At 48.7% G+C, this 15,393-nt stretch overlaps 1 protein-coding gene across 1 annotated transcript; it reads left to right on the top strand.

Annotated features, from left to right (window-relative positions):
* Window positions 1-1,550: 1,550 nt before the first annotated feature.
* On the top strand, window positions 1,551-15,328 carry b3gat2 (beta-1,3-glucuronyltransferase 2 (glucuronosyltransferase S)). Its single transcript, XM_062464332.1, has 4 exons — window positions 1,551-2,652; window positions 7,825-7,969; window positions 10,780-10,928; window positions 14,262-15,328. The coding sequence occupies exons 1-4, from the start codon at window positions 2,125-2,127 to the stop codon at window positions 14,346-14,348; spliced, it is 909 nt and encodes a 302-aa protein (XP_062320316.1). The 5' UTR covers window positions 1,551-2,124; the 3' UTR covers window positions 14,349-15,328.
* The last annotated feature ends 65 nt before the right edge of the window (window positions 15,329-15,393 follow it).

The following is a 15,393-nucleotide window of genomic DNA, read 5'->3' as shown; positions in this document are numbered from 1 at the left end:
CCTTGCAGGAAGAGATGCTCTGCTCCAGCACTCAGTAGCTAAAGACATCACTCTGTGTCATACCTCCATGTCTCCCAGCCTCAGTGACACTGACGTGATGACAGATAATAACCATCCCCTGGGCTAAATCAGCTGAGCATATATAGCTTCAACTCAAACTACCGGAGCTCTGTCCCGACAGACAACTGTTCTCCAACAACCTCACATCATGTTAATCCCGGCGGTTGTGTAGCCCACTGTTTCTCTGTAGCCTACCTTTTGGTGGAACTGGGTAGGCTACTGGCGGTCTGGTCAAACTGCCAGGCGTGATTGACAGGTATCCATGGTGACAGGACAGAGCCAGGAGGGCAGAGGGCTGCATCCAGAAGACAGGAGTGAGTAATTGACTAGTGATGGTTCCACAAGGAGATTTGACATTGCTGTGTCCTGGTTTCTTCCATCCAGTATAAAGAAATGACAAGACGTGAATTGTGTGATGCGCATATGAACGGCGGTCTTCAAAGTAAATCGAGCTTGGGAGCTCATTTCGTGAAGGAAGACCGTTATCAGTGTATTTACCTGAGACTGTGGTCTCTCGGTGAATCCCTCAGGATAGGCTGCCTGCTCAATACCTGGTGCTGTGCCAAAAACAATATTGAGGTGTATTAAAGTATAATGGTGTGAAAAACACACACACACACGCACACGCACACACACACACACACACACACACACACACACACACACACACACACACACACACACACACGCACGCACACACAGGTAGATAGCCTACTTGTAATCCCAAGGGGAAATTGAGGCCTTCCAGCTGCAGTCCAGATAAAAATAAATCAAAATAAATAAATAAATCAATATAACAATAGAAAGGAACATGTTACGAATACTAAACACACAGAGGTTAAACATTTGTCAACAACAAAAAACACACAAAAAAACATAAATAATACAAATAACAAGAACAGAGAGAGGCTACACAGTTATAACAATCACTCGGTTGTCAGCTATTTAGAGTCGTTAATTTACATTTACGTTTATTTCATTCTTGGATATTGTATTGTGCTTTGCTGGGATGAATATTAATTTCCTATACCAGATGATTTTTGTTGCAGGGATGATTTGTTTGTACCTAATTACATTGTTAGGCCAGCGTAGGCCTAAATGTTGACAAGAATAGATTTACTCCGGAGAAAATCGAAGTTCCGATGTTCATTTGGAACAAAATCAAATGTTTACTGAGTGCAAATAAAGCTCTCTCACTCATTCCCTCTCGGTATAGTATAGATGAGGGTTTCTCCCTTCCCAATGGACGCTGACGTGGTTCTCTTGTAGCATAACAATGCATCTCTCTTTCTGCCTCCCCCCTCTCCCCTCTTTCTCCCCCCTCTCCCTTCTTTCTCCCCCCTCTTCTTCTCTCTCTTCGCCTCTCCCCTCTCCATCTCTCTCCTCCCTCTCCCCCTCTCCTTCTATCTCTCTCTCTCTATCCCCCTCTCTCTCCCTGCCCCCTCTCTCCCCCCCTCTCTCGTAGCTTCCCTCCCCTCTCCGTCCATCACAATCCTTTCCGTTCCGTCTCTACATCGCAGTCCCTCCACCCCTCCCTTTTTTCGCCCTGACGATCTCGCGCACCTGCTTCTCCCCGCTGTGGTCTCCGACTCAACCAGTATCTCTGCCTCGAGAACGATGCTGTTTCCTCCGAGTACCACGACAACACTAGAAATCAATTTTAGAAAGCTACTTTATTAGCATGGACTAACGGAATGTACAATATTAACTGCTGTTTATGGATTGCAATTTTTTGTACTCTTTTTTTTTCGAGAGATGAAGCACTTACACTTCTCATAGGCTGTCCGAGAGGAGAGTGTTTGCAGAAGCGTTCCCGACGGGACGGGTTCGTTTTCATAACCAGTTAGCGTTAGCGACAAATCAAATTATTCTCACACCGACAGCAGAATTTACAGAAGGCATTAACTATAGTCGGTATATATAACTATTTTCGGTGTGCATTTGACTAGCTTAGGAAAATTGTCTCTGCACGTAGACTACGTGGGATGCGCGGTATAGGTTAGTGATGGAGTGAGTAAGAGAAAGCGAGCCCGGGTCGGATTTTTTTTATCTCCTAACTTGTACATGATGAAATCGCTCTTTTTCAGTCGCTTCTTCATCCTTTTGCCCTGGGTTCTTATCGTCATCATCATGATTGACATCGACACTAAACGGACGTCAGTGCGGGGTCCTGCCCTTGGTCGGCCGGAGAGCGCACAACGGCACGCTCGAACCAGCCAGCATCGGGGAAACCGCTCCGCTCTGCCGGTAATCTACGCAGTCACCCCAACCTACAACCGTCCGGTCCAAAAGGCAGAACTCACCCGGCTCGCCAACACCTTTCGCCAGGTCCCTAGCTTTCACTGGATAGTGGTGGAAGACTCGAACATACGCACGGAGTTGGTGGCGCGCTTCCTCGCCCGTTCGGGAGTGCCATACACACACTTGCACGTCTTAACCCCACGCCGGTTTAAACGGCCTGGGATGCCTCGCGCCACTGAGCAGAGGAACGCAGCTCTGACCTGGCTGCGTCAACACCGTTCACGAAAGGATCCGGGAGTGGTGTTCTTCGCGGACGATGACAATACGTACAGCCTGGAACTGTTCGAAGAGGTAAACCGACCGTTACCGTAAACACGGCACTCCTCATGTCCAGCCCTGATTGTGTGTGTGTGTGCAAGATTATTTTTTGTTTCATCACAGCTCTGTCACTTGTCCTTCACCACTGTTAGTGTATGAATTCAAGTTCTGGACTGGATTTAAACCAGGAATCAAAATATGTGTTTGTAATATTTTCATTTACACTATGGAGTACTCTTAAACAAGTAAAAAATGTGGTTCCAGGGGAGGGGAGAGGAGGGAGGGAGAGAGGGGAGGGAGAGAAGGGAGGGGAGGGAGGGAGGGAAGGGAGGGAGGAAGGGAGAGAGAGAGGGGAGGGAGGGAGGGAGGGGAGGGAGAGAGGGGAGGGGAGGGAGGGGAAGGTTGTGAGATGATACAGAGGCCAACAGACACAATCATCTCTGAAACCTCACAGCTCGTTCAGGCGCTGATGACACAGTTCCAAGCTGCCCTATAAACATTGATCTATAGCCATTGTCCAGGAAGGGCTCAGATCCCAGAGAGGAGCTCTGGTCGCAGGGCTCAGCCTCGGGAGAGCAGCACAGGACGATGCTGGCTGATGGGGGCTGATTGCATGTCTGTGAGCCGGGCTTCTTGCTGGTGATTGCGGGGCTCCTCCCTGAAGTAATAGCCTGTCATGTGGCGGTAATAACCTGAGAGAGCGGTTACCTTGGTGATGTGTAGAATCACACAGATCGCATCTGTCCAGGTCCAATATATACCTCTGAAGGGGTGTTGGGTTCAGGAGGCTGGATGATGGAGGTCTCCTTCATGAGAAGGCATTGCAGTTAAAGCCTATTAAATGGGTTTGACTTTCTGTATGTCTCACCTCAAACTTCTGGCCTACTTTAAAAGCTTTTGCCATGTGTACAAGCATTTTTTTCAATGAAAACCTTATGAAACAGCTCATTTATATTCCATCATTTTCTGCCCTGAAAGGCCACAGGGGGTGTAGAGAAACAAGCTGGAAAAAATCTGCCTAAAAAAACTGAATTATGGGATGTACAGTGAGATACAGAGAGCGAAAAATTGAGCGAAAGAGAGAGAGAGATAGAGAGAGACCGAGACAGACACAGAAAGAGAGAGAGACATAGAGAGAGGTAAACAGATACAGAGAGAGAGACTCACTGCAGCTGCCTCCTCTGAACACGGGCAGTGTCAGGAGAGAGACAAATCAGAGTAGGCTGTCAGCAAACTAAATGTTGCACATTAATGCTTTCTGAGCAATCAGAGTCCTGCCTCTCTCTCTCTGTCTCTGTCTCTCACTCTCTGTCTCTCTCTCTCTCCTTCTCTGAAGCTGAGCCAGGGGTTGAGTTAGCAGTTTGCCCCGGAGGGTAGTGGGGAGGGGGGGAGCTGGCTAGCCATACCCCCCCTGCCACCCCTCAGCCTTGTCAGCCAGTCTGTCAGTCACAACAAGCTCTGCTACTGTGAGATCCCCCCCCCTCCTCCTCCACCACCACCCCCCCCCCCCCCCCCCCAAAACCCGCAGTTTATAGTCATCACATCAATCTGCACTCCTAATGAGGCCAGGTCTGCAGGGACACACTGCACAGTGGAGGAAAGCAACACATTGATTAAAGAGATATTTCCCAAACAAAGCTCAAAGTCTGCCCCACAGTGGAACATGTCGTATGCAGAGATTTGTCCCCATGTTTCCACCTGGAGTTGGTCTTCAGCTTGTCTAAACCCTAAATAAATGAACAGCTTGTGTGTAAAGTCGATCACAGCCAGGACAAGGTTTCGCAAAGAAACCAGAGAAAGTAGGTGAGAGAGAGCAAAATAACTGAAAAAGAAATGAAATCCAATTCCATCAAATCCATGCGAGCAATTATTATAATTACACACTGGTGAAGGCGAAGCAGAAAGGAACACTTCTCTGCGCGAGGTATTGTTCATGAGGGGGTGGGTGGGGTGGAGGAGGGACCGAGGAGAGGGTGAGAGAGGGGTGAAGAAAGCGAGAAAGGAGAGAGGGAGAAGTGGTTGGATGCAACTCTGGTTCCCACCCAGCCCCTCCGCCATTCTCCCTGGTCTCTCTCTTCCTTCCCTGACCACAGACGCATCCCCCTGACCTCCTCTCCTCTCTCTCACCCCCCCTCTGTGTTCCCATCTCCCATCCCTCTCACTCCCCAGTCCTTTAACTCCCTCTCCTCGTTTTTCTCCATATCTCTCCCTTTCTTTCCCCTCTCTTCCCCATTTGCCTCAGGACTGGTGTGATTGAGTCTGCCTGACTGCTCGCTTTGTCTGCCCCGAGCTTCATCGAGCTGTTCCCTCCACTCCTCACATACAGCTGCTACGACTGCGACTGAGAGACAGAGACGATGCCCTGAGAGGAACACACACACACACACACACTCTTGTGTAGAGACACAGACTCTCACCCTGTCTCTGTCGGTGTGTGTCTCTCTCGATCCCTCAGAAACAAACACACCACTCAGGACCAACCTCACTCTCCCACACACACACACAACATCACGCGTCGTTGCATCACCATTTCATAACCTCCTCATTCTCTCCATTCTCTCTCCTCTAATTTGATTCATTCTTTCCCCTCCGCTTCCCCCTCACATTGCCCTAGCCATGCATATTAATGACACAAGGAGAAGGGTTGATTAAAATCACATACAGAGAAGCCCCACAGACACACAATTCAATGACAGCTTTTTCTCCGGGGCAAGAAGAAAAAATCACAAATGTATAGTAAATTCATAATGCTGTATCATTAAGAAATATGTTTGTGTCACGCATAATGCATCAACCTTTTGTTTACTGTCTGGATGGGGCGTGTGGGGGGGGGGGGGGGGATTCATGTTCTTCATGTTCGCTGACTGACTTTCGGCCTGCCGTCAAAGAGACTGAAGGCCCATGTCCTTGTGTGCTTTTGGGTTCACCGGCCACAGATTCACATCAAACAACAAACAACATAACACAGACAATGAAACGTGACACACAAATCAAAATCTCTCATCAGCATCTCCGAGTACCATATGCGTCATATTCTGCCATGCGATATTGTTTAGGTGTATCCAGTTTTTCCCTGCCCGCTCAGCTGGTGAGAGGAGGTGTACAGAGGAAGTAAGTGAGCACGTTGATTTATTCTGGGAAGTGTTGTCGACAGTGTAGAACACAACAGACACATTCACTGCTCTATCCTCCCAGGACATCCTATTTACATTTACATGTAGTCATTTAGCAGACGCTCTTATCCAGAGCGACTTACAGTAAGTACAGGGACATTCCCCCCCGAGGCAAGTAGGGTGAAGTGCCTTGCCCAAGGACACAACGTCATTTTGCACTGCCGGGAATCGAACTGGCAACCTTCAGATTACTAGCCCAATTCCCTAACCACTCAGCCGCCTGACTCCTATGATTGGATGAGTCTAATCAAGGATGTCCAGCCTTCTGTTTCCGCCCATCCATCCCTCTCCAATCTGGGAGGATTAAAAAGTGGGATGGAGGTGAAGGGAGAGTTACGTTATTTAACCCCCCTCGATCCATTCCTAAAGCTCCTTCAGTCTTAACAGGATGAATTTCACACATTTGACCGTAAAAAATGTTTCGCTTGAGCATCACAAAAGAACACAATTCTTTCTTGACGGCAGCTGGCAAGCAACACCTCAGAGGAATATAGATTTCAGGTAAATCCTTCCTGGACAGAGAATATATCTGAATCAAGGTTGGGTTCATGATGAGTAGTTAACGGTGATAAGTATAGCGATAGCCGACCATTAAGTATTTTTGTTTAATTCCCCTGGCTACCCTCCGTATAAATACCATTATGGGTCAACATGTACCTCTACCGCTAAGCCGAGACAATGGCTCCACTTGAGAACCACAATCCGTCTGTGCGGACACACTCTCTTTTCATCTGCGTTTTTATAGACCAGAGCTGGAGAAGCCTTTGAACAGTGACCCAGGAGAGGAGGAGAGGCAGGAGGAAACAGAAATAAGGGGGAAGGGTTTTAGCGTTGCACAAGCAAGCTCAAGGGGCAACGCATTAGTGGAGAGAGGGCTTCAAAGTGTGTGCTCATTGCTCAGGGGGAGAATAGAGAGAAGTGAGGGAGAGACAGAGTATTGGGAGAAAGAGGGAGGGGGGGGAGGAAAGGGAGGACTTCTATCAGTCCCTGCGTTCAGAGCTGCCAGACAGAACAGAGACATTAAATATTAAGGCCTTCCTCTGACCATAAGGTTTTTTGTAATGCAGTTTTATTCTGTTATTGCGTATCGACGGTGTTTGGCTTGAGGCTGCTGTGTGTTTGAAAGGAGAATATATGTTAGAGATGTTATGCTGTTGATCTTTGGTATCATGAATGAAATGACACATTCATGTACACTCTCCCTCTCCCTCCCTCCATCTCTCCCCCTCCCCCTCTCTCTTTCCCTCTCTCCCTCCCTCCATCCCTCTCACTCTCCCCCTCTCCCTCTCTCACTCACGCGCACACACACACACACACACACACACACTTAAATGTAAATGACAGTTGGCCAACAGTATACCTACTACTCTAGCGCTGAAAGCCATCTGAGCACTTCTATTCACACTAACACACACTTTGCCACAAACCACACACTGTCTATTTCCCTCTCCGTGTCGCTCCCGGCAGTCTTTGAATTGATTCAGTGTAAAAAATGAAACTACCAACTTGGTTATACCACCCGGTTTCATTTAGTGCCACATTGGTTCAGGGGGAAGATTCCAGACACACTGATTTCACCCTTTTCAGGTTCGATGAAAGATTTCTAGTTTCCCGTACAGACAGAAACTGAATGAATGTGTTTCTGAGTCTGATAACTTCACACAGTCTGCCTTCTATAGAACTTGGCTGTATGGTTAGAGATCTCAGATCTGCTCTGAATGGTAATGCGATGCAGGAGGATAATGGACCAGGAGAAAAAGACACATCCAACAGCAATGAAAGATGTGAAAGTGTGTTTGTGTTTCACAAAACCGTCACTTGGCTTTTCTTTTTTTCTTTGTGTGTGTGGCAGCATCACCCTGTCTGTCTACACCTGTGTCTGTATAACCCGTTCATTTAGCAGAAGCCCACATCCAAAGAACAGTTTGGCACAGGGGGGATTTGAACCTGCGAACTCATGATTCGTATCTCTATTTGATGTGTTTGATGTCAGGCGTATTCACATCCACCCCCCCCCCCCTCCCCCCCACAGATGCGAGGGACGCGAGGGGTGTCGGTGTGGCCCGTGGGGCTGGTGGGCGGTCGTCGCTATGAGCGCCCCCTGGTGTTCAGGGGTAAAGTTGTGGGCTGGTACACAGGCTGGAGGCCCGACCGCCCCTTCGCCATCGACATGGCAGGTAAGACCTCGCCCACACACCACACAGAGGGCGAAACCATGACAATGAGATGAAGGACGCGAGCAGATAGGTTGGGCCGTGAGTTCCGGACCACATGCAGGGTTACCAACCCTTCCCCACTGTGGCACCAAACCCAGAGGCCAGCACTTCAAAGGCTGAACGAGGACTATGTCACAACGGAGTCAAAACAAGGAGTTTTCCAGAATGCAGATAACTCCTCTGGCATGGTACACCAGAGCTAGTGGACCTGAATGCTAGAAGTATTGAACTGTGCTTTTCAGCTGAAACCTTATTCTGCCATTATCACCACTCAACCCTCCTCTCTCTCTCTGAACATCCCCTGCTCCACAGACACACACACACACACACACACATACACACAAACACTCAAGCACACACACACCTACAGTACACACTTAAATACATGCACACACAAACCCCTGGGTGTTTGCGGTGTGTTAATGAAGGCATTATAACTGGATATAACCCTCCCCTCCCGCCCTCCCTCCCTCATCCAAATCACAGAAACAGCCCCATTAAACCCACACACTGACACACAACATACTCATCATCAGTTGCAAATTATGCAACCACGCCTGATAACGGTACGATAAAGTAACCAGAGTAAACCGTAAAACAGAAGCACGGTCGTTAACGATGGCTACGCCTGTGTTCCCTGAACCTCCACTCTTACTCTTTCTAAATCATTTATAACCATTGTTGTTGAGAATGGGAAGCGGCTTCTCTCTGTAACCTGGCTGCGCCTGCCGGCCTTAATAAGGTGCATTGTGCTGCTGAGGTGCTCAACGTGGTTAAAAAGCGCACAAATGTCTGCAACAGCTCCATCTCATTTACTGGAGCACAATAGCCCTGAGAGGAGGCTTGGTGTTCGCCTTGGCTACGTCCTCCGACAGTCACGTGCTAGGAGAGCTTGTGTTTGATGTGTACAATAGGCCGCGTGCATTTCATGTTCATGTGCACGTCTTACTCGAACACAGCCTGTTTGTTAGCGGGGTGCTGACTTTGTCTGGAAGCAAGTGTTAACACCTTCCTGTCGATTTGGAGGGTGTTGGGCAGGGAAGAGACAGGTGAAGGAGAATGTTTTTTAAGGTTATCATTTAGCCGCGTGAAGGAGCTCTGGGACTGTGGGGCTTCAGTCTGTCTCATAGAGCAGACTATGCACCTGTAGGGTTTCAGTTAAAAAACGGGTTCCTTCCTGTATGTCTTTTCCTTCATAGGCCAATAAAACAAGACACAAGCACGCAAGGAAGGATAAAGACCAAAGAAAAATAACTTGTCGATCAAATGCGCCATTCCATACATTATTAGGCTTACCATCTCCGCATCAGCACTGTTAGGATGTCCTGTATTCAGCACGTGGCTCCTCTGACCGAATATCACTGACGTAAACAAACAACAAGACAAAGCAATCAACGTCTTGTTGATGTCACATCAAATGACAGTGGTTTTGACGTCAAGTCACCTCAGATCCGTGTGAGATGCTTACCGGGTAAATGGCTTCAGGTTCAGAGGGTTTAGAGTGAGCATTAGTCAAGATGATGGGTCTTCTCTGCTGAGCAGGCACCGTGAGAAGCACGCTCATCACCATATCACTTGTATTAGCTGCAGGTAACGAGATTTCTATCATATAATTGCTTTCAAATCCACCTATCTTACCTCCAAGGCTGTAGCGTATGTGATTTCACTGCGGGATTACTCCCTGTTTAGTAATGCCCTGATAGGGCAAATTAATATTACAAGACTCGATTATTGTGTGTTCCCTCGTGCTGATGCAAAGTGTTGTCAAATTTAGTTTTCCAATTTCCTCTTTTGAAAGTTGTCAATGGCACCCAAGCACCAATCGTTCTTGTCCTGTAAAAAGAGAGAGTCCAGTTCAAATCAAGAAAATTATTGCTTGTATTGTTATACTGAATCTACAGTATTTGAGGTATTTTGCCTGTATCCTACTCTGGACTCCATCTTTCACTCGTTTGTTCTTGGATCCTTTTCATTCTTTCTTTCTCCTTTCCCTCCTCTCCATCTTTATCTCTCTCTCTTTCTCTCTCTGCCTCCATCTGTCTCTCCCCCGCACACCCTCTCTCTCTCTGTGGAGTCGAGGAATCCCTTCGTGAATACCGAGCTAGCGGCGCCCTAGAAATCAGTGTGCACTCGCTGGAAACATGCAGAAGAGGTCATGGAGGTTAGCTGGAGCGGCCCAGCCATCCGCTCACCCCAGTCCCAGCGGAGCGTCGAGATTGTATTTGAGACAAGAATGTATGACACCACGCACAGTCTTCCTGTCACACTGCCTTGCATCCTACACACACACACAGCACACTGGGCCACGTTAAGCATAAATCCGATGCATTCTCTCCATTGTGGGGATATATAGTGACCTAGTTCCAAGATTTTTGATATAGATATCTTACCTTCCTTCCCTTATCTCCTTAAATCATTTCTTCACTTGGCTACGTGGTTGTTTTTCTGAGGGCAGCATTTCTGAATCGAAGGACGAGGACGGAGATATATTTGGAACCGAAGCTGTAGAAAACAGAGTGCATCTCCACACCTGTTTGTGACGTCCTCGTGAGAGAGAGCAACACAAACTCAAGCTTGTTCATCCCCTCCCGAGTCTGTGTGTTGTGTTTGTGTATTTTTCTTACACGCTGGTAACACCCGGAGATTGCTCGCCCTGGGTGAAGTAACACATCGGATGTGAGAAGGTTGCGTGCCGTGTGAGATGCGTTGTGGCGGCACGGTTATCGATCCTAACCCGTCATCTTCTCCCTCTCATCCCGCTTCACCCTCAGGCTTCGCCGTGAATCTCCAGGTGGTCCTGGAGAACCCAAAGGCGTTGTTCAAGCGCAGGGGCTCCCAGCCAGGCATGCAGGAGTCAGACTTCCTGAAGCAGATCACCAAGGTGGCTGAGTTGGAGCCTCGAGCCAACAACTGCACCCGGGTGAGTAGCAATTTTTTTTAATTAAAATCATTATTAAAGATTTAAAATGTATGATTTTCCTTCGGGGCGATCGACAGCGATGAGAAACGGAGTGAGGTGAGAAAGAGGGGAGGACATGCAGGGAATGAGTAGATTCAAACCCAGGCTGCTGAAAGGTAAGGCCTTAGCCTGTGTGGTGCGCTCGCTTGACCGGTGAGCCAACAGGGCCCACAGGGTCAGTAGCCTTCGCCCCCCCGTGTCTCCCAGGCTGTCAGTCTAACGAGGCTGCCTGGTAAAGATCCAGATGTGGCTCCTGTTAGTCTGCTAAGAGGGCCTGGCCAGCAGGTGGGTTTAAATCTCCACTCTCTCGGGGCTTGAAATTATTACTGGTGATAAACTTTGGTGATGGATGTTATATCCCTTGAACAAGAGCATTACTACTGAAAACATGGACAAATCATGTACAGCTAACCAGGTCAAAATATCACACTGCGTTTAATAGAAACAGTAAACTCACAGACCCTTATGCAGGCCTTTCCTAAGCATCACTTCCCCAATATCTCCATCTCTAGATATGCAGAGGAATGCCTTTAACCCTTGTGCTGCCTTCGGGTCACATGACCCAAAGGTTCATAACGAACCATCGTTGTGTTTACCCAATTTTACCCAATACAAAAGCAAATAAAAATATTTTTCTTTTAACCTTCGCAATGTTGGGGGTCTGAGACAGCCCAACGGTTAAAAGAAAATGCAATGTGCAATGACTGATGGGTCCGAATGACCCGAAGATAACACAAGGGTTAAGAGAACGACAGCCAAACCAGCTTCTTTACCAGATCACACCATTTAATTCCTCCATTTACAAGTCATTTCCATAACCAGGGGAGCGGAGGAGAACAAGGGGAGATAAGGGCTCACGCTGGAATGGAACTGAGCCCAGTCTCCTAATATAGCCTCCTCTCCAACCATGCATCATCCACACTTAGCCCCTCTCCTCTCTCCTGGGCTGAGCAGGGCATCGGCAGAGACATCTTCATTATCACCCCCATTATCCTAATGGGGGGTGGCCCACCACTGATATTAATACAGGCCATTAGTGAGATGTGACATCATCACTAATCACTCGCTGCACACACAGCCAGAAGGACGTGACATCATCAGTAATCACCCGCTCCAGTCTGTGAGGTGTGACACCTCCACTTATCACTCAGCGCTCACACGGTGCATAGCGGGCTGGGCTTTGACCGACAGGACCGGTCCTCCCATAGGCAGGGGGGTCCCATCTCCGCTCCCCTGCTCCTCACAGACGTGAGGTCAGCATCCGCTCTCAGACTGGGGACAGTGAGACCTGGGCCCAGACCTGGGATCAGACCTGGGATCAGACCTGGGATCAGACCTGGGCCCAGACCTGGGATCAGACCTGGGCCCAGACCTGGGAACAGACCTGGGATCAGACCTGGGCCCAGACCTGGGATCAGACCTGGGCCCAGACCTGGGAACAGACCTGGGATCAGACCTGGGCCCAGACCTGGGATCAGACCTGGGAACAGACCTGGGATCAGACCTGGGATCAGACCTGGGATCAGACCTGGGATCAGACCGGTTGTGTTGGGAACTACTGGCAACAAGCGAAACTGACCTTGGAGTCTCAAAGTAACTGGATATGGGACACTGGAACAGAGATAGTAAACACAGATAGAAAAAAAGGAGAGACAAAGGAGAGATAGAGGAATAGAGAGAAGATAAGAGAGAGAGAGAGAGAGAGAGAGAGAGAGAGAGAGAGAGAGAGAGAGAGAGAGAGAGAGAGAGAGAGAGAGAGAGAGAGAGAGGGGGAAAGAGGAGTACAATCTGGGGAGCTGTGCTGGCATGAGGTCAAGTTCTCTTATCACAGAACAAGCTGATACAAGTACCCCCTCTACCAAGCCTGCCCTCAGGCTGCCAGGGAACACTACAACTCCCAGCACCCCTCACTGCAGACCAGCACAGACTACAACTCCCATCACCCCTCACTGCAGACCAGCACAGACTACAACTCCCAGCACCCCTCACTGCAGACCAGCACAGACTACAACTCCCATCACCCCTCACTGCAGACCAGCACAGACTACAACTCCCAGCACCTCTCACTGCAGACCAGCCCAGACTACAACTCCCATCACCCCTCACTGCAGACCAGCACAGACTACAACTCCCATCACCCCTCACTGCAGACCAGCACAGACTACAACTCCCATCACCCCTCACTGCAGACCAGCACAGAATACAACTCCCAGCACCTCTCACTGCAGACCAGCACAGACTACAACTCCCATCACCCCTCACTGCAGACCAGCACAGACTACAACTCCCATCACCCCTCACTGCAGACCAGCACAGACTACAACTCCCATCACCCCTCACTGCAGACCAGCCCAGACTACAACTCCCAGCACCCCTCACTGCAGACCAGCACAGACTACAACTCCCATCACCCCTCACTGCAGACCAGCCCAGACTACAACTCCCAGCACCTCTCACTGCAGACCAGCACAAACTACAACTCCCAGCACCCCTCACTGCAGACCAGCCCAGACTACAACTCCCAGCACCTCTCACTGCAGACCAGCACAAACTACAACTCCCAGCACCTCTCACTGCAGACCAGCCCAGACTACAACTCCCAGCACCTCTCACTGCAGACCACCACCAGAAACGCCTGGCTGTGCTAGCGAAGATGAGAAGAGAGAGTGAAAGAGGAGGATGGATGAAAAGTAAAGACAGATTGTTATTTGAAGTTGCAGATGAGGGATGTGAGAGTACACACACACACACACACACCCTCACACACACACCCTCACACACACTGTAGTCCTACTCCACCCCCATCCGCTCCCCCCGTGATCTAAACTGAAAGGCTCAACTGAAACTCATTAGATATGCAAATTAGACCAATTAGTAGCATCGTGTGCAGGAAGTGACACGTTCCACCTGAGCAGAGACCAGACACTACTGGCAGAGCACGAAGAGCAATCTGTCACGTGTGTGTGAGTGTGTGTGTGTGTGAGAGTATGTGTGTGTGTGAGCCAAACAGCAGTGAGGCAGCAACAAAGTTTGACCATTTCACGGTAGACCTATCAGCCTGTTAAATCCAAGCTCTTGTGTTTAAACTATATGCACCCATTCTTTTTCCTTTACATTACAGCAGAATCCATTGTGACAGTGGTGAATGTATAATTATGTCAAGGAAGAGAAGCTATGCAGAGATGTTTGTGTACTTTAAAATAGGGTCTCTGAAGGGTTTTCTCTCAGTAGAGCAACTCACACAAATCCCTCCCTCCCTCTCTCCCTCCCTCCCTCCCTCCCTCCCTCCCTCAGGTTCTGGTGTGGCACACACGCACAGAAAAGGTCAACCTGGGCAACGAGCCCAAACATCGACAGGACACAGTGGTCATCGAGGTCTGAGGACCGGGACACTAGCCAAGCGCTCCCAGACCATTGGGGTGAACAGTTGGGGAGAGGAAGCAGGTTGCAGTGTTACATCAAGGTCAAGGGCAGGACAGACCGCAAGCCGACGGGATTTACTCTACTGAAGCCATCTTGTTTGCTCATTGGTTGGACACGGCTGACTTTTGATGGACAGGACTTTGGACCAACCGCATGAATTGAACTTGCCTGATTGGCTCTCCAGAAGTAAGTAAAAATTATGCTGCCGATTTACTCTGACGGCCTCCGAGGATTTGAAAGGCACTGGACGTTGAAGCAGAGAGCAGTTTGTTTCCTGAATATGTGGGCCTGACAATCTCTGGGGATACGGAAGGTAGAACAGGAATCTGTGCCAGTTTCTAAGTAAAAAAAAAAAAAAAAAAAAATATTTGAAAGCATGTCATATGGGCTGTACGGACTAAAATAACAAGACCTCAATGTATTTGTTTGTGTGAGCGTGTGTGTACTGTGTGTGTGTGTCTGTGTGTTCAACTGAACAGGACTGTTACACACTGGAATACAGGAATTAACTCCAGGGAAAAACACATGTTGTGGGGAGTCAGGTGGCTGAGCGGTTAGGGAATCGGGCTAGTAATCAGAAGTTTGCCGGTTCGATTCCCTGCTGTGCCAAACTCACGTTGTGTCCTTGGGCAAGGCACTTCACCCTACTTGACTCGGGGGAATGTACCTGTACTCACTGTAAGTCGCTCTGGATAAGAGCGTCTGCTAAATGACTAAATGTAAATGTATTCCAAACGACCCTCTTGTCAACGTCAGAGAAGAAACAAACCCTGCCAAACCTGACAGAAGACAGACTGCATTAGACGAGTCATGAGACAGTAATGACCACGCATACGTTCATGGCTTTTCACTGTTTAATGCACGGAAATTACATTGTTTTTCTTTGTACTAGGCACCAGAAAATGTAAACACGTTAGAAATAAACCTGGAGGACTGTGTGTGTGTTTGTGTGTGGGTCGTTATTGCATGGCAGAGGGACCCTGTCTATGTGGCTAGAACCTCT

The sequence above is a fragment of the Osmerus eperlanus genome, chromosome 6, assembly GCF_963692335.1.
Source record: "Osmerus eperlanus chromosome 6, fOsmEpe2.1, whole genome shotgun sequence".
NCBI classification, from domain to species: domain Eukaryota; kingdom Metazoa; phylum Chordata; class Actinopteri; order Osmeriformes; family Osmeridae; genus Osmerus; species Osmerus eperlanus.
The sequence above is the reverse complement of the archived record's forward strand: the minus strand, read 5'-3'. Positions and strand labels throughout refer to the sequence as shown.

What these genes read in the sequence shown, in the direction of transcription:
- b3gat2 (XM_062464332.1), top strand. Translation starts at nt 2,125, where the DNA reads ATGATGAAATCGCTCTTTTTCAGTCGCTTCTTCATCCTTTTGCCCTGG. An exon ending in GCCTGGAACTGTTCGAAGAG is followed by an intron (nt 2,653 to 7,824) that starts GTAAACCGACCG and finishes TCCCCCCCACAG; the next exon opens with ATGCGAGGGACGCGAGGGGT. An exon ending in GAGCCAACAACTGCACCCGG is followed by an intron (nt 10,929 to 14,261) that starts GTGAGTAGCAAT and finishes TCCCTCCCTCAG; the next exon opens with GTTCTGGTGTGGCACACACG.